This window comes from Chinchilla lanigera, unplaced genomic scaffold (assembly GCF_000276665.1).
Source record: "Chinchilla lanigera isolate Chin_1 unplaced genomic scaffold, ChiLan1.0 scaffold00168, whole genome shotgun sequence".
Taxonomy (NCBI): domain Eukaryota; kingdom Metazoa; phylum Chordata; class Mammalia; order Rodentia; family Chinchillidae; genus Chinchilla; species Chinchilla lanigera.
In genome coordinates this window covers 1,579,928-1,603,218 of record NW_004955569.1, presented here as the reverse complement: position 1 = coordinate 1,603,218, position 23,291 = coordinate 1,579,928, and the positions used below count along the sequence as shown (strand labels likewise).

The following is a 23,291-nucleotide window of genomic DNA, read 5'->3' as shown; positions in this document are numbered from 1 at the left end:
AACTCACGACCTCGCGCTTACCAGTCAGGGGCTGTGCCGCTGAGCTAAATCCTCTGGCTGGCCATTTTACTAAGTCCTTCATCTATGTTTTGCTTCACCTATCAGCCTGTTATTTCAGATTGATTTTGGTTTTAGGATGTATGTCCTCCTCTTTCTTCCAGGTACCTGTGTTTTCAGTAGAAACTTCTCTGAGTAGCTCTGAATGAGGCTCCTACTCTATTCAGCCATGTTGTCTATTTCTAAAGAAACAAAATTTAAATGTTCTCTATTCAAAATGACGTTACTTGGGTACTTGTCATATATATCTCTAACTCTAACTCTGTCTATCTATCTATCTATCTATTCATTCTTTATTTTGGGATGGACTATTCTTTACAAATTTCTTTAGATATTTTTAATGTCAGTTTTTTAATTATTTGAGAATACTTATCTATTGAGATAATCACATGTTGTTTATTTCATTCTTTCCATGTCCTATATCATGCTTATTGATGTAACTAGGTTGAACTTTTCTCTATTGATTGATTGATTATTTGATTGATTTGGCTTGGTCGTATCCAACTGTCAGGTTGCATATTATTTTAAGTGACCTGTGAAATGTTGTGATGTAATTTTTTAAGGATTTTGACATTGATATTCTCCAAGATATTAGATTGATGGGTGGTGGTATCAGTGTGTAGTTTGGGGATTATTGTGATGCTGGTTGAATAGAATCTGTCAGCTCAGCGCACTTTCCCTTCATGATAAACATTTGAAAAGATACTTTTACCCTCATGGAAATATTTAACATTGTATATAGGTATAAAAACGTAAAAAAACATTAGATATGTACAATGTGTTTTATAAATTAACTATAAATAATTAGACTGGTATATTTCAGCTACACATAATGGTCTCATTCATCAAATGGAATTTGTACCTATACATGATAGATCCTGATTCATTTTTTCCAATTTTCTTCTCATTCCTTTAAACCCTTTTTCCTTTCTTATTTACAAAAACTTTATTTCCATTTTGCCTGTGTTCTTTTTTCTCTCCCCTTCCTTCTTCCTCCCCTTCTCCCTTCCTAGTTCCCTTCCTCATTTGACTATTTTTGTCCTATTTTACAATATCTATCATACATTTTTTTTCCTTATTTCACTTTCAGTTTCTTACACCAGAAAAACCACGTGATATTTGAACATATGTGTCCCATTTATTTCACTCAAGAGTATCCTTATGTATCCTCTTGGGTCCATTCACCTAGAAATGTCTCAAGTTTATCCATCTTTTAGGCATAGCAGTGTTCCATTCAATGGAAAAAACCACACCTTTTTTTAATCCATTCATCAGTTGATGGGCATTTGAGGTGTTTACTAGGTTTAGCTATTACAAACTATGCTGCTATAAACATGGGTGGACATATATCACTGTGGTATATTTTTTATTCTACTCAGAAGCTACCATGTAGGAATATAGTTGTGTCAAAAGGAACCTATATCCTGCTGCTTTATTGATGCAGATCTTATGTTGTTCTTTGCAATTGTTCTTTTTTGCAGTTGTTGGCTTGACAGTTTGTGATTTCTTGCTCTTTTTAGGAAGTGTTTCTTTTAATGAATGCTAACCTCAATCCTGTCTCCTAGATCTGATATTCTTTCCCGTGGTTCATTCTGTTGCATATATAATCAACAGAATTTTAAATCTCCTGGCTATCTATTTGAATCTGGTTCATTGATGCCATTCTTTTCCTATGTTGGACATTCATGGTTTCCATCATTTTAGTAAAGTCTTGTTCATTTTTTTTAAAACTGTATCTTCTGAAAATTAACTAACCATGCCCTTTATTATGGCAATCATCTCTGAAGTCATCTGGGAAATTATTTCTGATTTGAGTACTTTCTTGAACCTCATTCATTTGCTTTTAATTTTTGCTGTTACCACCTCAGAGAGTCCAGGTAGGTGGCTTTTGAATTGATCCACCTCATTGTCCCCTGAGTTCTCCTTTGGTGAGTTAGAAGTCTGAGTTTGCATGCTGAATCCATATTTTCTCATTGTCTATATTTTTAGTTTAATTTCTGCACTGATGCTTGAAATTGTTTATGTTTAATATCATTATTAGTAGTGTCAATAACCCTTAGGCAATGACTACTGGGGAATGAAGGATGTGGACAAACCTGTCTATACAGGCAAGGGATGTAAATACATTTGCATCTCATAAAAACACTCACCAAAATGTGACATCATCAAAAGAGGATTTTAACAATCATTTGGATATGTTCATTCACTCTGTAGATAGTAGTCAAGTTCTCTCCTTACCAGTTCTTTTCATTGCCCCTTCTTTCATTGCTCATGAACATTGTGGACATGTTGGCAGGAACTGGGGTTATGCATACTCAGTGACATGCTCTCCCACTCACTGAGGATGCTCTGGCTACAGCCACTGCTGTAGGTTCAATATGCTAACAGTTTAAATCAATACTGCTTCCCCAATATGGCACCTTTCCCTAGTGTGATGTGCCTTTGACCTTGTGGCAGTTCGATTATATTAGACTGCTTCCATCATGGAAGAAGTTTTTTTTTTTGTTTTGTTTTGTTTTGTTTTTTCTGTATATGGATTTGCCTTTCTTATATTTTATGCATCCAGCAAAACTTCCATCCGTGGAGTCACATAATGCCTTATCCACCAATATAGATACACAGAAATAGGCTCTGACCCCAAGGAATATATTTGATGCCCAAAGAAGTGAGGTGATGGTCTCAGGCTCATGGAACTCAGTTGTCTTACCATGTTCATCACTATCCAGAAATCTGCTGGATTGGTAGAAATTTGGAGTGATCTTTTGAAGACTCAGTTGCAGCATCAGCTAGGTACCAATAGCTTGAGGGCTGGGCAGGGTTCTTTAATTGGCTCTGTTTATGCTTCAAGGCTCAGTCAGCATCTTCTCTATGGTTGTATCTTCCACTGCCAAGACTCCTGGGTCTAGGAATGAAGGGGTAGAAATGAGTGGTACCACTCACTGTTACCCATAACCATCTGTTAGCAAAAATTTACACCCTATTCTCATGACCTTCTCTTCTGCTGCCTTAGAAAGATGTCTTAGTTCCAGAATGGGGAAGGTTTGTATCAGGAAGAACAGTGAGTGATACATGTTCACTGGAATTGAAGACTTCTCTCTGGTCATGTTGGACTCAGGACCCTGAGGAAAGAAACTAAAAGGGGAATTACAGTGTTTAGAGAGGTGATTGACCCAGACTGTCAAGGGAAAATTAGACTATTACTCCATAGTGCAGGAATATACTTGGAGGATAGAAAGAATATACAGGAGATTCCTTACGGTGTCTTCTAGTATTGTCATGCTGTTATTAAAGTCAGTGGGAAACTGTAACAGTCCAATCCAGTCAGAATATCAAATGGTTCACAACCTTCAGAAATGAAGGTAAGGTTCTTCACATCAGTGAAAGAACGAAGACTCACTGAGGTGCTTGCTGAAATTCCTTGCCAAGGCACAGAGAATGTCAAACACGTCATTCTAAATAAAAGCTATGGGGCCAGGGATATAGCTCAGTGGCACAAGCGCCTGCCTAGCAAGCACAAGGTCCTGAGTTCAAATCCCGGTACCAAAAATAAACAAACAAAAACTATGACCCCATGATCAGCTATAAATATGCACTGTAGTTTTCTCCTAATATCCTTCCAGTCTACTATGTTGATAGACTCCATATTGGTTAAGTCTTCTCAAAACTGTTAGAGTCCCAGTTATGAAATGTTAGGAGTAAGCATCACCCAAAGAAAACTTAATTTTATTCTGGGCTTGGGAATTAGTGCATTTCCATTTGTATGCTGGACAGTTACAACATGTTAGGTGTTTTTTTTGTTTTTAGTTGTTTTTTGCCTTTTTGAGACAGGGTCTCACTATGCAGTTCAGGCTGGCCTTGAATTCACAATGATACTCCTGCCTCAGCCTGCCAAGTGCTGGGAAAGCAGGCTCGTCTTGAACTCACTTTGTATCCTAGGCTGGCCTCAAACTCGCAATGATCCTCCTGCCTCAGACTCTCAAGTGCCATGTTAGGTATACTTATGAATTTGTATCTGGAGACTACGGTTTACAGAAATGTGTGTAATTGTGAATTTGTCAAGGGTGGATGACAGTTAATGATTGTGTCAAGCTGAGTACTATGTCCCCAACTAAATCTTTCCAGTAAATTATGGATGGGGAAGACCTACCCTAGGAAGGACTGTTCCAAGAATGTTAAAAAAAAATAAACAAAAATAGAAGGCTTACTTGTGTTTCTGTGGAGGAGCTCGAGTATTCACTGTCACATTCAAGGAAACTCCTGGCTTCCAGGCCAGACTCTTCAGCCGCTAGCTCAGACCATTTAGTCTTCTGGCACAGATCCTTTGCTCTGCTGACACGGACTCATACAGGACACTACAGTGGGCTCCAGGCCTTGAACTGGATTTTTTTGTTATCCAGTGCACAGTGAGACCTTCTGCACTATTCAACATCTCAGTGTGGGCAGCCATTGTAAGCCAATCTTGTGAATTCATTTATATCTATATATTGCACATTAAAATTGTTTCTCTAGTTAGCACTGACTGATACAATATTACAATTCATGACATCCTTTATTAGACAATGCATGGTCCATCTGATGTGTCACAATCAGAAACTCACATGAGTATGGTTTTTTCTTTTGGTGTAAATTGTGGTATAATTGCCATCAAATTGAAAGTCATAACAATATAAGCATGAAAAGTAAAATGTTAACGTTAAGAAAACAATATTTTATGTAAATCACAGTACTGACTTCAACATGAAAATGAAATAGATGAAATTATGAGGGGATAAATGCAGGTATTTAGTTAGGACATGAAAAACAAAATATTTGCTCATCTATAAGGTATATATATAAACAAATTTTTAAAAATACATGTTCACATTTCTCTAAATATGCATACATATCCATATATAACATCAAGTTCAAAGTTATCTTTTTGTGTACAGAATATGAGGTGTATACAAGAAAATTACAATTAAAGCTAGTGGGAAATATAAATTTAAAACTATTAATAAAGTTTTTTAGCAGCCTCTACCCCCCCATAGTAAAAACAAAACAAAATCAAAACTACTACTTAAAAGTGATTTCTTTTGTTTGTTTTTTTGAGGGACAAAGTCTCTCTATGCAGTTTAGACTGACCTCGAACTCACTATGTAGCCTAGGCTGGCCTCAAACTCATGGCAATCCTCCTGCCTCTGCCTCCCAAGTGCTGGGATTACAGGCATGTGCCAATATGCCTGGCATCTTCAAAATGATTTATGGAAAAACAGAAAGAATACATTTTAGATTTCCATCTGGGAGTGTATTTTCTGGAAAACCCGTGAAGAAATACTGACATACATTTTTTTCCTTTCTATGGAAAGGTCTCCTCTTTGTGAATCATTTTCACAAGATTATTAAAATAAGCTTACAACATAGGCTCAATCTCCAGTGTGACTTCTTTCATGCAGCTGATAAAAAGTGTAGTCATTAAATGCTCCCCCACATTGTTTATATACAAAGGGTTCCTTCTCAATATGAGATTTATGTATATAAAATAAGGATTAATTAGCAAATCTTTTTGTGCATGGCTCACATGCACCTGGCTCTGTCTGTGTGAGTTCTTTCATGTCTTTGACAAGATTGGTGTGTAGTGAAGGGCTTTGCACATTGCTTGCACACGTAAGGTTTCTCTCCAGTGTGTGTTCTTTCATGTCCTTGACAAGATCGGTGTGAGGCAAACGCCTTCCCACATTGCTTACACACATAAGGTTTCTCCCCTGTGTGAGTTCTTTCATGTATGTTATAAGAATATTTTGCAGTGAATGCCTTCCCACATTGCTTGCACACGTAAGGTTTCTCCCCAGTGTGAGTTCTTTCATGTGTTTGACAATGATCATGTGTAGTAAATGCCTTCCCACACTGCTTGCACACATAAGGTTTCTCCCCGGTGTGAGTTCTTTCATGTATTTGACAAGATCGGAATGCAGCGAATGCCTTCCCGCAGTGCTTGCACACATAAGGTTTCTCCCCAGTGTGTGTTCTTTCATGTACTTGACAAGACTGGTGTGTCGTGAATGCCTTTCCACATTGCTTGCACACATAAGGTTTCTCCCCAGTGTGAATTCTTTCATGTATTTGACAATTATTGTGTGTAGTGAATGCCTTCCCACAGTGCTTGCACACATAATCTTTCTCTCCTGTGTGAAAGTTTTCATGTAATTTATAATAATTCTTTGTAGTGAATGCCTTTCCACATTGCTTGCACACATAAGGTTTCTCTCCAGTGTGAGTTCTTTTATGTCTTTTATAATTAGCCCCTATGGTGAATGCTTTTCCACATTGCTTGCACACATAAGGTTTCTCCCCAGTGTGAATTCTCTCATGTATTTGACAATAACTGTGTCTGGTGAAAGCTTTCCCACATTGTTTACATACATAAGGTTTCTCCCCATTGTGAGTCCTCTCATGCCTTTGACATTGAGTGTATCTGCTGAATGAATTCCCACTGTGCTTACCTACATAGAGTTTCACCCCAGTGTGACTTCTTTCATGTCTTTGGCAGGAACTGTGTGTATGGAATGCTTTTCCACATTGCTTACAGACATAAGGTTGTTCCTCTATGTGAATCCTTTCTAGAATTTTATAACTTTCAGCACTGAAGTTTTTTCCATATTGCTTACATACATATGATTTCTTCCCAGTGTGAATTCTTTTCTGGATTTGAAAACCACTGGTGGTGCTGGCCGCTTTCACATTTTTCTGGCCAACAATGATCTTCTCTCCAGGATGACTTCTTTCACTAGGTTCAGAGAAGTTTTTCTCATATTGCTCATATTGATAAGGTTTCTCTCCATTCCTTGTCTTTGTGTGCTTCTGAGAGTACTGAAAATCACTGTAAGTTTTTCCAGGTTCACTGCATTTACTTAGCTTGTCATCATACCCCAAATACTCATGTGGCTTCTCTCTAGGGTGAGATAAGGTGAGCTCATTTAATGATAAATGTCCAATCAAGGGCTCCCTACAAAGAAGACTTCCACCTGCCTTTAAAGCAGCTTGCTGCATGTCCACATTAGTATCTGAAGTCCAAAGGAATATGTTTTCATGTAGATTGTAAGTTGTATATTTGAAGCATTTTGCTACCTTTTCATTTCTGTAAAGAAACAAAGTATCAAAGATTAATGTCTCTATATCAATAATGTACCATAAGTGCAAACTTTTATTTTCACTTTTTGAGACATCTGTTCTGAATATAAAAATATTCTGTGTTCTATTCCTACAAATAATATATGAGGGTGCATTTAAAAAATTTTAAAACATGAAGGCACACAATACACTAGCATTCATGTGGATTGTGAATGTTGCTTCTCAGCAATTTTTTAGAAAATGTGTATCTCATATTCATGTATCTCTAAACACAGACAGGTAACTTGAAGATGTGTTCCTGCCAAAGTTCAAGATATATTCTTTTCATATATGCCTGTATATAATACCTGAATGCAACTTCATACATTTCACGATATTGATTATCAGAAAAAATTTTATACCAATGTATGAGATAGTGTCTCTTGTTGCATAATGTCACTACTAACTTAGTTTCCTATATTGGAATATTATTATATTCAATTGCCAGATCATATCAAATCAACCTGTATGCATATCAGCAAAATTTTTGTGAGATTAAATAAATTTGAGCATGGCCTGATTTGTAAAGATTCCTTGTAATATTTCAGTGCACACAATGATACTTGAGAAGTATTACTTTTCCTTATGAATGCAAATTACCTTAGATTTCTTGAGCAATTTTTGTGTTTTTCTTCAATCTGGTGGTTGTCCCAAGTCCTTCCTGAATTATAGCCATAGAAATAGAAAAATGTCACCATATCATTATAGTAAAAATTACTGGTTAGCAATTATATTCATGGTACAATGTAAGCAGGACTGAGATATTGTTCAAAATGTTTTCACATTCTATGAAATTTTAATGAATCCATACCTTTCACCAAGAACCAATGCTCTCTCATTGAACATATGACAAAATGATGTCATCCTTACCTATAGCATTTATATTCCTAATCGTTTCCCACATCACATCTCTGTAGAGCTTCTTTTGGGATGGATTCAGCAGAGCCCACTCCTCCTTGCTGAAGTTCACAGTTACATCCTCCAGGGTCATTGCCTCCTAAATAATCACATACATATATTTCCTGAACGAAGGCTGACATTCATACCCTGAGAACTTGAAATATTCTTGTAAAAGCTGAATTGAGGTTGTTCCTTTGAAAAGAAACTCAATACTGTCATCAAACCTATGTGTATGTACATAGTTTCACATACAATTCTGATGCTAGATTGCTTCTCTCTGCTGTACCAATGGCATAACAGTAGCACTGGTTGCCTGGTAGGGTCATTGAAATTGAATTTGTACACTGTTTCTAAAGCAGAGCTCATTGGGTCAGCCTGCAAATCACCATTTCCACAAAAAAGGAGGCAGAAAAATATCTAATGAATGGTTGTGATAGACCATAGATTATATCTCTTTTCAAATCTGATTGTTCATAGAATTAAGTCATTCTTGTATTGTATACAGGCAGCTTTTTGAAATGTGAATCTGGCTTTTTAGGAAAAAAAACAAAAACCAAAAAACAACTCAACTGAACATTAAATATTTACCCTTTTGGTTTCTGACACCAGAGAACCCATGTGATATTTATGCATGTATGTGCAATTTATTTCACCTAAGAGTGTGATCTCAAGGTCCATCAATTAGCTAGTAATGTCTCAAGCTTACACTTTTTTATGGCAGAGTAGTACTCCACTATATGGTATGATGCTTTTAATTCTTTTGGGTTGAGACCAAGAAAGGGAATAGCTGGGTCAAATGGATCCTCTAGGGTTTTGTTTGTTTGTTTGTTTGTTTTGAGGAATCAGAAAAGAAAACATTTAAGTGAGTAAGGGAACAATGGGGGGTGGCATGAAGGAAAGAAGAGACAAGAGAAAGAAAATAGAAGGACAAAAAGGAAACAGTTTCATAAATAAAGAGGGGAAGAAGGTGTGACGAGAGGGTAGAACAGTTGAAGAAAAAGAAGAATCAAGATATACCATGTACAGGTACAAATTCCCAAGATGAATATTATCATTATGTGTATCTAAAATGTAGTAATAAAAAAGAAAGTAAAGAACGTTTATGATTAATATTAAAATGCCAGTAGAAAAACAGTACTCTTGGAACAAGTCTATGCACAATGAAACAGAGATCACGTAGTCTATGATCTTACAGCTTAGTGACACCAAATGATCACTCTGCACTCAGATATAAGAATTCCTAGAATGGTCTAAGTGAGATTAATGAGGGGAAGGATATGTATACCATTAATCACATTAAAAAGAAGATATCACAAAGTATAACAGAAGACAACATTCAACACCTCATGAGCAAGGTGGTAGATTGCACACTTTACATAAAACACATTCATGCTTCACCTTACATTACAATCTGCATTTAGTAGACAGAATGACAAATGGATCTCAGGGTAGAAAGCCAGCCTTCTATGGTCTCACGTGTAAATAGAATAGTGGTTGATGATGCAGCTTGTGTTAAACATATCTGAAATTAATCACAATATGTTTTGTGTATGTTCAGGGAGAAACAGGTATGTATTTAGAAATCAGATTGTATTCTATTGTATTTTATCTACATAAATTATATATTGAAAAGAGAAAGATAAATTTGAATGTCTTAGGATTTTATAGTGAAATAACCTTTCGATACATAAAAAGGTTCTTCAGAGGAAACAATTAGCCATTAAAATTAGGAGAAATTGAAGTCTACGAAAACAATGGGAAATACATAAAAAAAGACTAAAATATTTGCTGTGTACACAATACAAAGATTTTGTATACAGAGAAAAGATCAATGAACACAAATCTTTAAATATATATAAAACATATCTGACTCGAGAGAAACACTGAATATAAAATAAGACCAAAACTGGAAGAGAAATCAAAGAACACTGAGGTGTGCAAGAACACAGTAAAATTAATACAAGGAGAGAGAATCAACTGATCACTCCACACTCATCTCCTTTGAAGTGCAATGAAATCAACAGATGAGTGATTTTTTTCAATGTCCAGGAATACACTGTGCTATTCTTGTAGATAGACGTGATTATTGATAAGTAAATGTGAAAATTCTTGAACCCCATGGCCAATAGAATTGATAACAAAGTATTCTTCCCTTGATTCAGACATCGGTATTTGTGAATAGTAAGATGAAGAAGTCCCGAAATATTTTCCTGTGCAACTTCTATAATGCTTATTGAAAATGACTTGGAAAGAAACTATAACACTATTCATGGACAATCACACATGGTAAACTGAGGAAAAGCTACCAAAGAATGAGAGTGACCAAAAATAAGGAAGAAAATTTTGAGTAAGGTAGGGAGTTTTTCACATATATACTCTCATCCACTGCACAGTGCCCAATGATGAAAAGTTCTGAACACACCAAGGATATTTATACGCTTATTATCATTAAATCTCATCCAAAATTTTTGAGAACAAATTTGCCATAAAATATTTAAATAGAAAATTACCAGTAACAATGTTCATATGCATTTGTTTGTTTGCCTTTATATATGAATGTTAGCACAAATTTTCCCAGCACCATTACTGAAACAGTCTATCATTCCTGCACTGAAAGGATGTGGCCACCTTGTCAAAGTTAAAATAAATGAGTGTGTGTGGAGAAGGTTCTGCTTTCTCTATTCCGTTTCATCAGTTCACAAGTTTTTTTTTCAGTAACATGCAGTATTTACCACACTCTATAATTTCAATTGTATAGTGTGAATGTGCCTCAGAAAGATTTAAATGTAGGGCAGTTACACATTCTGAAATGAACAGAAACTTCTAGAATGCTTTATTATGGAACTCACTATGGGCATTCCTTGAGGTATGAGTATACTGAAAATCTTTTAAAAGAATGAATACCACAAGTCAATTGCTAAATATAGAGGACCTGGGGCCTTTACTAAACTGGAATACTGGGAGAATCAAGGCAGAGGAAAAATAGACAATTTAACTCTGAGTCCAAGCCTCGGATTTACCATGCCTTGCCCTTTTCTTTTCTTTTTCTGGCTTTCCATTTTTACCATGATTGATATTGCTATTCTGGATCTCTTCTAGTTCCATATTAGATTCAGGTTTCATTTTGTCTACTTACGTGAAGTCTGTTACTGGCATTCTAATCGGGATTACGTTAAATCTGAATAACAGCTTTGGAAATATGGCCATTTTCACTATCCTGACTCTGCCTATCCAGGAACTGGGGACATCTTTTCATTTCTGATATCCTGTCAATCTCCTTTCTCAGGGAATTATGCTTTTAAATCTAGAATTTCTGCTCTGAACTTTATAATGCCCATCTTGATACTCTTGAAAGTCCAAAGGAAAGGAGGTATGAAAAAATTAAAAAGGAAGAAACAAGTAACAAAAAAAGACCATGGTGGGGACACATTATGGGCGAGTAAACAGAGAGACGTAAAGTAAGGAAAACATAAGGAGCCCAAACTGTCCCTACCAACTTCACCTCCATGCAAAAGACTAAGAGGTAGGAGTGTGGTGGGTGAGGCCTGATTCATGTTGTTCTTCTGATCCCTGTTTCTGAGGCTAAGTATTACGGTACTAAGATTAGAGTATGCAGGACTCTTCACAGCGCCTTCATTTTAAAAATTGGGGTAGAGTTAAATGATAAATGAAGCAATGTGCTCTGCAACTTCAGTGTGGTTAATTACATAGAATAAGAAGGACATCTAGCATTCCTCGGCAAAAGAAATCTTCAACACAGTTTCCAAAATGAGGACATATGAGAACACCATGAGCACTAACAGTCTATGAGATCTGATACTGTGTGTAAAATTTCTTCTCCCTACCATTCAAATTGGAAAAATATGGCAGAGAAAATCTTAGGTGATATTAGGCCACATAAGAGATGAAAACTATCACTGTGTTCAAATTGCAATACCTGAATATATACCAGGATAAAGCCACAAGATAGGTACAGTCATGAGAGATATTTTTTATCTTGTACCACAGAGGCACAGAAAAGTGTATATTGTGGGGATATTACAAAGGTATGATGAAGGGTTCAGGGTAGCAAAGTCTAAGGATGAGATTCTTAACTTATACCACCATGCGACAGAACTGTGGAACACAGAAAGTCGATTGGCTTTTTTTTTTTTTCTGCCTTTTCTTGAGACAGGGTCTCACTGTGCAGTTCAGGGTGGGCTTGAGCTCACTTTGTAGGCCAGGCTGGTCTTGAACTCAGAACAATCCTCCTGCCTCAGTCTCCCGAGTACTGTGATTACAGGAGTGCACCACCACGTCCGGCAGTTGATCGGCTTTGATGACTACACTGAACATAATTTTAGAGATGGAGAAATCAGACCAGAAGTGGTACATGGATGTGAGTACCCAGTATTCACTGCAAAACATACACTGAGAAGCAGGATCCCTACCTGTGTCAACAGGTACATCAGTAGGTAAAGGGAGAGGAATTTTGCCTGGAATTGGTATAGGAAAGCCAAGAAACTAAAGAGGGTAAACTTAAATCATGTGTGATAGTTCTGAACCAGGACAGCTCTTATACCTACTGAGATCCAAACTAGAATGAAGACACAGTGGTGAAAACTTATGCTGTGACATAGCTCAAATTACAACTTAATCATTCTATACTACTGAACAACGTCTTAGGCCTTGCAGTGTCTTTTTTTTTTTTTACCATTAATTAAAAAATAAAGGTCATATCCCTCACCATTCTATACAGTAAAATAAGATCTACATATGAAGCCTAAAACTAGAGTTTAACAACAAACTGCAAATATAGTATTCATACTTTATGAAAATATATGCAGTATGTTGCAAAATATTATACTGATTTTAATGAAGAAAAAATAAACATTACAGAGGAAGTATAATTTAAGAAATTATAAAGGAAGTTTTCCCCAGGAAACCTGCTACTTCAGAGACCCCACTCAGGCTCTATGAGCAGTAAATGATTAGACTGTGGTGCAAAAGCCCACGGGCTCTGTGAGAAATGTGAGAAATGAATGGTTAAACAAGAATAGATTAGAGAGGCATGTTTCCTGTGATCATTGTTCTCCCCTATCCCCATAAAAACTGAGTATCGTTGAGACAGCTCCTTGCCCAAACTGTTTTTCATCTGCTTTTTACACTTTCTTTTTGCTTTTTTTTGTGGTACTGCACATTGAACTCATGACGTTGCGCTTTCCAGGCAGGCGCTTATGCCACTGAGCTATTTCCCCAGCCCTGCTTTTTACACTAACACTGATTTTCTAAATAAAAGCTGGAGAGTTCTCAGCTAGAGGGATTCTCCTGGGAGCCCTCCTAATACTGGGTGTTCTTAGTTGAGATAGCTCCTCTAGACCTCCTAGTGGTTAAGCCTTTTTTTTTCTTCTTCTTTTTTGAGACAGGGTCTTGCTATGCAGTTGAGGCTGGCCTTGAGCTCACTGGGTAGCCCAGGCTAGCCTTGAACTCACAACAATCCTCCTGCCTCAGCCTCCCAAGTGTTGGCATTACAGGCGTGCACCACCAAGCCCAGCAGTGATTGAATAAATCTTGTTTCTAAATAATCATTCGATCTGTTTGCCAACATGTTATCTCACACAAGTGGGTCCCTGTTGGAGGAAAAAGCTGCTGCTGCAGATCAGCATAGAGGACTGCCCTCCTAAAGCCTGGAAAAGGTACGAGAATGTTTCTGACTCTTCTCAATAAGGGAACAAAAACAGCCATGGCTAGCCTGGCATGTTTGCTGTAAGGTTGAATACTACGATTATCAGCCCAGAGGTCTTTTAAGCGTCCAACTGCTAAGGAGGCAGGGAAAGTTTGCTTGATTTTCTTCTTGCTCTTTCACTTTTATTTCTCATGCTTTGCTTATGATATGGGTCAAACTTAAGAAGAAGAAGAAAGAATGAAAAGTTTTACAATGTCTCTTAAAAACATGAGTAGAAAAAATAGAATGGAATAAAATATAAAAAGAAGAGAAAAAAAGAAAAAGAAAAGATATGAAAGAAAGAAAGGGCTAAAGGCAACAAAAGTCAAGCCAATAAATAGAGTTTGCCAAACTAGGACAAATCTATCAGGAATACAGAAACTCTGATCAATATTGTTACAAAGGCTAAATAAAAGCCATGGCAAAAACATCTAAAAGTGTACTGATTAAAAAAATTGTTTCATTGTTTATGTTTTTTCTCTTTAAAATAAAAAAATGACAAAATTACAAAGGTAAAAAGGCCTTTTATCTTTGAGTTTCCTCAATGTTCTCACCTCAAAAGTTTTAGATATAGTTACATGAAAAAATAAAAAAATCTACTCATTCCATTCAAAGTGATCAAGCTATGAATAAGTATTTCTAAAATAATACTGCTGAACTGCTCAGATGAACACTGATTTTAAAAAGTTACAATAACTTCATGTCATTAAGATAACAGTCATCGGGGCTGGGGATTTAGCTCAGCGGTACAGCGCCTGCCTGGCAAGTGCAAGGTCGTGAGTTCGATTCCTGGTACCGGAAAAAAACCAAAACCAAAAAAAAAGATAACAGTCATCTGTCTAAACAATCACCAATAAGCTCTTTGGATAGTCAACTTGGCTGAGATGTGACTTACTGTTGTATATGCGTCACATCTATCCTATTTAACCAATCAGGCCCTAAAAGGAAGTCTAACACCTTCTCCATGGTGTCTTTTATACAAATTTGGACAGACAGAGATATTACTAATGTCTAGGGACTACTGCTACCCTTCTGATAAACTACAAATGAAAGTTCACCATATCAGTTTAAATCTCCTGAATGATATTCCATACAGTCTAATCACCAAAATTAATTCTATAGCCTCAACCTTCACAGTTGCATTGTTATTACTACTGAAATTATCTTTTTTTGTTCTTTTTTGTTACAGTCCACCATGCCCCCATAGGCTGCTCTGGTAGACGCCCCACATCCAGCCAGTGATGACCTTTATACATCAAGCTCAGCCTGGTCAACTCTGCAAAGCAAGGAAGGAGCACAGAAAAATGGGAAGAGCCACAGACAAAACACAATTTTCCAGGAAATCTCCCTAGCGAACTTCTCCCACCCAAGCCCCACTGCCTTACAGCACACCCTGCTGCTCAACTTATCAATGGGTGAATCCACCAAAAACTGTAAGTCCACAGAATCCAATCAAGTTTTAACACAAAAGATATTTGGGGGATATTTTACCCATAAGCCATAACACCAGGTCTGCTGTTGAAAGAAAAGTCAGGGGACACAAGCCAGCCCAGTGCCACTCAGACACAAACATCACACAAGAGTCAGCAGCTCCACCAAAACTATACAGCTGTCAGGGCCCAATAGGATGATAAGTGGGGGAGCACGTCCTGAGCAGCCCATGACAGTGCTTTGGACATGCTTAAGTCACCTCATTTGCACAGCACAGGATGCTGAGGGCCTGGCAGTTTCTGTGCCTTACCCTGAGAGCCAGCAAAGACCAAGGGCATAAAAGCAGCAGCTGACATACAGGAACAAGACTCCTCAGTTGATGCAGAGGTCTAGGTCCTGGAAAGGCTGCTTCTGTCAATATGTCACTGACTTTAGGCCTCCACCAGAGATTCACTCCTGTCTTGGGTCACTGGAACTGGTATATCACCATTTATAGGATTAGGGACATCTCAAGGCCCTTCCCAGTCAACCTGCCATGAGGAAATGTCTCAGAACCAGCCTGTGTGAGGCACCTACAGCGGCTTTCCGCAACACACTGGGAACTTCTCACTTGGGTTCCTGACAGAGGATTCGTCTCTCTGGACAGCGTGCCTGCTTGGACAGTTCACAGGGCGCCAACCTTGCTTCACTGCTGCACTGCCATTCCACTGTCTGCCCTCTGAGCCAAAAAAAGACAAGAGAGAATATACACTGCCTCTTTGAGAGGAACACAAGTGATAGAGGACAACAAAAATCCTTTCTAACACAGGCTTCCTCCCAGAATATTGACTTCAGCCAGCATGAGGAATCAAAGCATTTGCTCCAAGATTTCCAAGAGCTGCCACTGTCTTTCTGTACTCAAAAGGGCTCTTGCTAATTGCTGTCTTGACAATCAGGTTCAAAGTTTGGCTCTGCACTTCCAGATTCAATGTCATGTGGAAGAAACTACCAAATCAGAAGAGGTAGAGGTTCTCAGGCCAGGGCAGGACAGAATGGAATAGAAGGAAAGCTTTAAAGCCGGCAGAGAACAGAAATTCAAACGAGGCCCTTGATTTCATTGTGTAGCCTTTTATACACCTTTTCTCTTAATCTACTTATTTTCAGGAAAGAATACATGCATATACTTAAAAGAGAATATAATTAGCTAATACATGAAAAACAGGCATAATATATTAACAGTATTCTGCAAAATGAATTAAAATGAAAGAAAAGAAACATTTCAACTGCCTCAGAAAAATAAACTCCTTCATCAACATCACACACACACCAAAGCTGAATTCTGAGTACTGACCCTGTTCTCTACCACACAGACCAGAATGACTGTTGAAAAGTAGCAGCACCCTCAATCAGGTCCTAATGATGAGACATAGTCACCTAAGAATTTAACATAGTAAACTCGCTATAGTATAATTCACTCTCTTCGAAGTTTGAAAGCCTTGCCTTCTTCTACTCATTTATTTCATCAAAGTTCAGGTCTGAACCACAGTCCTGTGACAGGTCATTTTGAGAATCAGTCTGATAGGCTTGCAAAATCCCAGGGATCTTAGTAGAGCAGTTCTGGGTGGAAGCACAAACCTCCATCTGCACATGACATAGCTTTATCCCAACCTTCTGCAATTTGTCACAGTCAGCAGTCTTTCTAGAGAGCTGCAATATGTACAATAATTTTTTTTTGCATCCCAGAGTCCAAGAAGTAGGAGTACATAGCCGTTCTAGTGCTTTTCAAGAAGAGCCCCTTTTTTTTTTTTTTTTTTTTGGTACTGGGAATTGAACTTAGGACCTTGCACTTGCCAGGCAGGCACTTATGCCATTCAGCTATATCCCTGGCCCAAGAGCCCTTTTTTTCCTTGTGTGTTTACAAATAAAGTAGAGAGAAAATATTGTGAGATATTATTCCTTATTAGAAAACGGATGTGTGAATTGTAACACAGTGTTATAGATACAAATTTAAGTTAGAATTTCTGGAAAGCAAAGATGTCAGTTTATGAAATTAAAATGCAGATAGAAACTTATGAAGAGTTATGCTGATTCTTTACAAGTACAAAGAAATATCTAGAGAAAAGATTAAAAGCATACTCATCTCAAATATCAAATATGTAGGTAATTTACATAATGACTTACAGAAGAAATGAAAAATCAATGTACTGCTCAGAGACATAAAACACAAAAAATAAAAAAGCCAATAAACTGCACTATAAGACCATGCCACTCATCAAACTACAGAAAGTTGGGGCTGGGGATTTAGCTCAATGGCACAGTGCCTGCCTGGCAAGAGCGAGGTTGTGAGTTTGATTCCCGGTACCGAAAAAAAAAACAAAAAAAAACCAAAAACAAACTACAGAAAGTTGAGTGTTGACTGGATATGAGAAACAGATACTTTTGCATACTTGTAGGGAAAATGTGGATGATGTATATCAACATTTTAGAAGGATATACACTCTGTGCACCAGTAAATAGGCTCCTGAATACCCATGAAATTTTCTCACATCTGCTTCCAGGGCAGGCAGAAAGACAGTGTTCACTGTGGTATTTATACCAGTGATAGAACTAGTCCAGCCTGCTCTCCCGTAACTGTGGAAAGGCAAATAAGATGTTATGGACACAAGCACTGGAGATGTTTTGAGGAGTTAACAAGTACATACAGCAATGCAAATAAGCCTGGAAAATAAAACTGAGTGAATTAAGTAATACACAGGATAATCACTTTAATACACTCCCATATGGTCACACTAAAATATATATACCTGATGCTGAGGTATAGCTCAGTGTTAGAACACATGTAGAGTGCTTATCAATCTCTGGGCTTTATAGCCAGCATAAAAAGTATACATGACACCATGCAGCATAATTCCTTTGTAATGAGCAGGGGCACAAGAGTGGAAGGAATACAAAAGGGCATTAGGATAGTCAAGGAGATCACAGGTGATATTTGGGACAATATTTCTTTCTATTAAGGGCCATCCTGTGTGTTGTCTGATGTTGACCCACATCCCTGGCCTCAAACCATGAGCTGCTCTAAATCTTGCTCATGCCGTATGTTATGGTTTCAACAAAAATGCTGGGACACATTCACATGGCTTCTGATGTGCACCGTCACCAGTGCCTGAAAACCACTGACTTAGCAGGTGAAGTGAACAAATAAGCTGCTGAATGAAAAGGTACTCAGAATGGGGAAACAAAAGTCACAGGACACGGCTTTGCACCCCAAACCCAAGCTCAGTGGTTCTCCCTAAAGTACTTGCTCTCTGAACTTGCACACGCCCTCCTTGTCCTCAGTGCCTGCACTAAATTTCAAATTCTCATGGGTGTGAAAAGAGAATTGGATTCCAGATGACACTATATGATGACATCCACAGGGACATGTACCTGCCAGGATAAAAGGTGCCTTGAAGTGAGTTTCTGTGCAGGTTCTCTACTATGCCCTCAACAACAGGTCATTCCCTTGGGCTTTCCTACAATATCAACAAGGAAGGTCTGTCATCACAGTGTGGAGAACCCAAACATACTTAATGGGATTTCAGCAACTGCAGTTTCGTGCCATTTATGGAACACAGAATAAAACTTCAAGGTCATCCCTTTCCCCAGAGACAGCAATCATTGAAAAAGAGAGAGTATTGGAAGTGATGGTGCTAGACATGCCTGCCTGTAGGCCATTGGGATCATGAAAGAGGACATAAATTTATAGTCATGAGTACCCAGTGTAGAAAGGTGGACAATGATTCAATTTTAAAACAGTAAGAGAGTTTCCCACAATCAGTACAAATTAAAACAAGGAATGGAAATGTTTTCTATTAAACCTTCCACATGCTTGGTGTCATCTGTTTAAATTATTCAGTCCTTTGTCTGTCCACTGAAAATTTCCATCCTATCTTCCTTATATTGGTGATGTTATCCAAACAGTATGGCCAGAGTAGGGCACCTCTGCATAGAACTCACACATACAGACTCCCCCAAAAATTCCAAAACAAAGAAAAATTCCCAGGCAGTGTTCCTCTTTCCAAACAGTATTATACTGCTCTCTTGATTAGGTTGCTCTAAAACATCTGGTTAGTATAGTTCTCAACACAAAAAATGCTTGGCATGGTGGCACATACCTATAATGCCTGCACATGGGAGGCAGAGGCAGGAGCATCTTTTGAATTTGTACCCAGCCTGGGCTATGCAGTGAGTTCAAGCCTAGCCAGAACTGCATAATGAGAAGCCATCTCAAAATAAATAAAAAACAAAAACAACAAAACAGGAAACAATCTGGTTAGTGTCATGCTCTATATGGGACCATATGAAGAGTTGAAAGAATGAGTCTACAGATGCTACCTGAGTTTGAAAGGGAAAATATCTTGATCAACCCAAAGGAAACTGAAAATAAAATTTATTGAAAATCCACCAAAAATACCTGATCAAACATCATTGGTGAGACTTGGATCTTTTAAACTTGCTCACCACACCAATCCCTATTTGCATTTGGGGGAATTTATGTAATACAAACCAAATTCAAAACAAAATGCTAAATATCTCATGTAGTTTATAGAAAATAATATACTTTAAAATCACGAGCTGTCCATCTGTAGTGTCCTGATTCTGACAGCAGTGCCTCATCACTGTTATCCCCAGATAGTGTAGCATGAATCCCAAGTGTAAAAAACAAGTAAAATTAAAAATTAAAAATAAGATTTGCAGTAACTCTTTTCTTTTCAATGTTATTGCCTTAACTCAGGGCCTCATAAATATTTCAAGTTAGTTTAAAGTGAGGGTACACACCAAAATATTTATTTCATGACACAGGAAGGTCTTTCCCACCTATCCGGGCTGTGCTTGGTGATTTAATGCTCCCGTCTCGGTCTCTCAGGTGGATGTCATGAGGTGTGCACCACAATAGCTCAGTGATATTTACTTTACCCAAAGCACTGAAACAATCGTAAATTATGGTGATTTAAACCTCAAATTTAAACTAGCAAAGTGACACAGATCTGTCATCCCAACAAGCAAGAAGGTGGAAAAATTATCAAAAGTTTTCCATGGCTTGAGCAACTTAGCAAGACTTGGTCCCAAAAATTAAAATAAATAAATAAATAAATAAATAAAGTGAAGTAAAAATTTGAGCGCATGTATATTAGGGCAAATTTCCTGAGTTGAGTCTCTGTACAATAACAAGCATCAACAACAACAGAAACACCTGGAAATCTTTTGTATCCAGCAGAAACCTCTTTCCATTCTACTTCAATGATGATGCCTACCCTTTCAAACCTACAATACTAGTTTCACAATTTGCAATTTTGCTTCAAAAATGATTTGATGATATGAGATGACTATAATGATAAGTAGTCAGTCAAAGAATGTTTATCCATTCCTAAATTCCACTCCATTCTTTAAGCCTGTGACCTATGGCCCAATCTCAGACCAAGCCAGCAGACAATCCTTCGCTGATTACGACACTATGAAAAATCTGAAGTCAGGAGGAGTTTACTGCTGACTTATGCCCCTCTCCACAGTCCCGCCCCTCTCCACAGTCCCCTGCAGTCCCATTTCCTTTTTACCCATCTTTCCTCTTGCCTATTCAAAATACCCTTTTATTCTATTCATTCATATGCTGCAGACCGTAACTATGGGAATTTAGACCTACTTCAAACTTGTTTTGCTCTTTTTGTTTTTGTTTTTTTTTTTTTTTTGAGACAGTCTCACTCTGTAGTTCAGGCTTGAACTTAGTATGTAGCACAGACTGTCCTTGAACTCGTGGATCCTCCTGCCTCAGCTTCCTGAGTTCAAGGATTACAGGTCTGCTCCACCATACCAAGCTCCACACTTGTTTTCACAATGTCCATCAATGTCTATTGCTTCAGTTTTAAAAACAATGTCTAGAAACAGTACACAGAGCACTTTATTACAGAGATAAAATTCCTTTCCCTTTCCAATCATACCAATATTACACATGTATTTCCCTGTAGATGCCACAGTTCAATGCATTTCTACATGTGGGTTTAACAGGCAGGTCTTTCAGGAAGTTGTCTTAGCAGAAATATTTTCCCCTCTCTTGATAATGCATTAACATCCCCTCTATATTTCTCAGCATTCTAAACTGTATAGAGCGCCTCATTTAAGTAGTGTGAAAGTAAAGAATAATTTCTTTTATTAGCATATAAATAGGACACCTAGCTAAGGAAGGGACTGAGATAACAGCTGGGTAATGAGACATTTTCAGAAGAATTGAAATAATTACCTAGAAGGTTCACCCAAGTGTAGATTTTCTGCCCGACAAATAATGCAGCTACTCCCTATTAAAAGGAGCTGCAGCCATTGTCTACTAAGCTGCTGAGTTTTCAGGAACTTAAAATACAAAATAACCAGTTTATTCTTTAAAAGTTCAGTCTCCTTTAAACGGTGCATGCTGAGGAAATTGATTAGAGATCCTGAGTTCAAAGTGGTTGTTTTAAGTACAGCGGCATCATCGCTTCTCGGCCTTTTGGCTAAGATCAAGTGTAGTAAGTACAGCGGCATCTTTGATAGGTGCTAAGCAAGTGAGCAATTACTGTGCTCTGAGCATCTATAATTACCTCTGGTTTGACTGGGGAGCCACATGGCTGCTCCATCGGGATGCTCCGGTGGAGCATCAGGGAATTTTTAGTATTATCTCCAGACATATCTCTCCTGACAGCCTCCGTTTGTTTCACAAACCTATTTCTCAATGTTGTGAGACTATAACGACTGCTCACGCAGCAGCACCATTGTGAGTAGAAGGTCTCATGTAAATAACTCAAGTGACTATTGTTTTTCATTGCTGAGTATGGAAACCAGGGTTTCCCTAATGCCCCAGCTCTCCTCAAACTGGTGGAGACATAGCTGTGCCTGGGGCTTTCTCGTTTGGCAATGTCACAGTGCGGACAGGATGATGAGGACCCGGAACTGCCCCTGCCTGAGCAAAGCGGAAAAGGGACAGATGATGATGCAGAACCAAAGAGTAGGAAGACCACGCATTCTGGACTGAAGCAGAAACTATTCATTGCTGTAATTTGTTTTGGCCCCTTTCTTCCCTAACTTACCCGATTCCATTCCATTCCTGCACCCATTCCAAAACGTCACCATTTGTGGCATAAGAGTCTCCCACAACCTTTTGAATGCAGGTTGCTGCCGTTTGAAGTTACAAAAAATGACGGTCTAGTCAGATAGAGGTTCTCAGTAATGAATATAGTCTACGTCTTATGGCGCCATGACACCGGAAGAGCCCTCCTCCCTCTACTTTCTGATTGGGTAATACAGACAGCCACGCCTTCGTCTCTGATTGGCTCCTGCTCTATTGTGGGCCCAGGTTGAGCCTGACAGGAGCAGCAAACTTCTTTCAGCGAGGGTGAAGCTCAAATGATAAATTCTAATGCAGGAAATTCTGGTTCAGTCTCTCTCCTATGATGCCAGTCTTACCTCGCATCAAGAATGCTTGCACTTGGGCTGGGGATTTAGCTCAGCGGCAAAGCGCCTGCCTGGCAAGTACAAGGTCGTGAGTTCGGTTCCCGATACCGGAGAAAAACCAAAAAAATAAAAAAACAAAGAATGCTTGCACTTAAAGTCCTTAATCCTGGCTTTTAAAAACATACATAGTTTTTAATGTACTGAGTGCATTCCTCTTGAATGTGCTCAGAAAGTTCCAGAGTTGGGCCTGTGATTTACCTCAGCGGGACAGCACCTGCCTGGCAAGTGCGAGGTCCTGAGTTTGATATCTTGCACCAAAAGACAAAGAAAGTTCTAGTGTCAGTATCCTATCGATCAGCCAGTGCCTTGATGGGAGAAAACATCATGAGTCTAGGTAACCCTAATATAAAATGGAATAGTGGCAACACCTGTTGTTGGAAAATAGGCAGTTGTTTTCATTGCCAAGATTTTCACACTGTCTCTCAATCTACTCATTTTCATTTATGAAAATGAATATATGCCCCATAAAAGGAATACAATATTTGCAAGTAAAGAAATAGGAGTCTCATGAGAGGAATATTTTGCAAAAGAGTAAAGATAAAAGAAAAGCAAGCAT

The 23,291-nt window shown here is 38.2% G+C and overlaps 1 protein-coding gene and 1 long non-coding RNA gene across 2 annotated transcripts in view; one reads left to right on the top strand and one right to left on the bottom strand.

Moving 5' to 3' along the window:
• The window catches only part of LOC102007826 (zinc finger protein 14-like), a 48,290-nt gene extending 25,770 nt beyond the window's left edge, over positions 1-22,520 (bottom strand). The window contains exons 1-5 of the mRNA XM_005413504.2: positions 22,312-22,520; positions 8,074-8,200; positions 7,804-7,864; positions 5,615-7,171; positions 4,263-4,386 (exon numbers count right to left, since the gene is read on the bottom strand). Coding sequence (XP_005413561.2) covers positions 4,263-4,386; positions 5,615-7,171; positions 7,804-7,864; positions 8,074-8,200; positions 22,312-22,338 — 1,896 coding nt within the window. The 5' untranslated portion in view covers positions 22,339-22,520. The remainder of the gene's footprint in view (positions 1-4,262; positions 4,387-5,614; positions 7,172-7,803; positions 7,865-8,073; positions 8,201-22,311) is intronic.
• On the top strand, positions 13,570-17,289 carry LOC106147501. Its single transcript, XR_001232428.1, has 2 exons — positions 13,570-13,778; positions 14,997-17,289. It is a non-coding gene; the product is annotated as an uncharacterized LOC106147501 (long non-coding RNA).
• Positions 22,521-23,291: the final 771 nt, after the last annotated feature.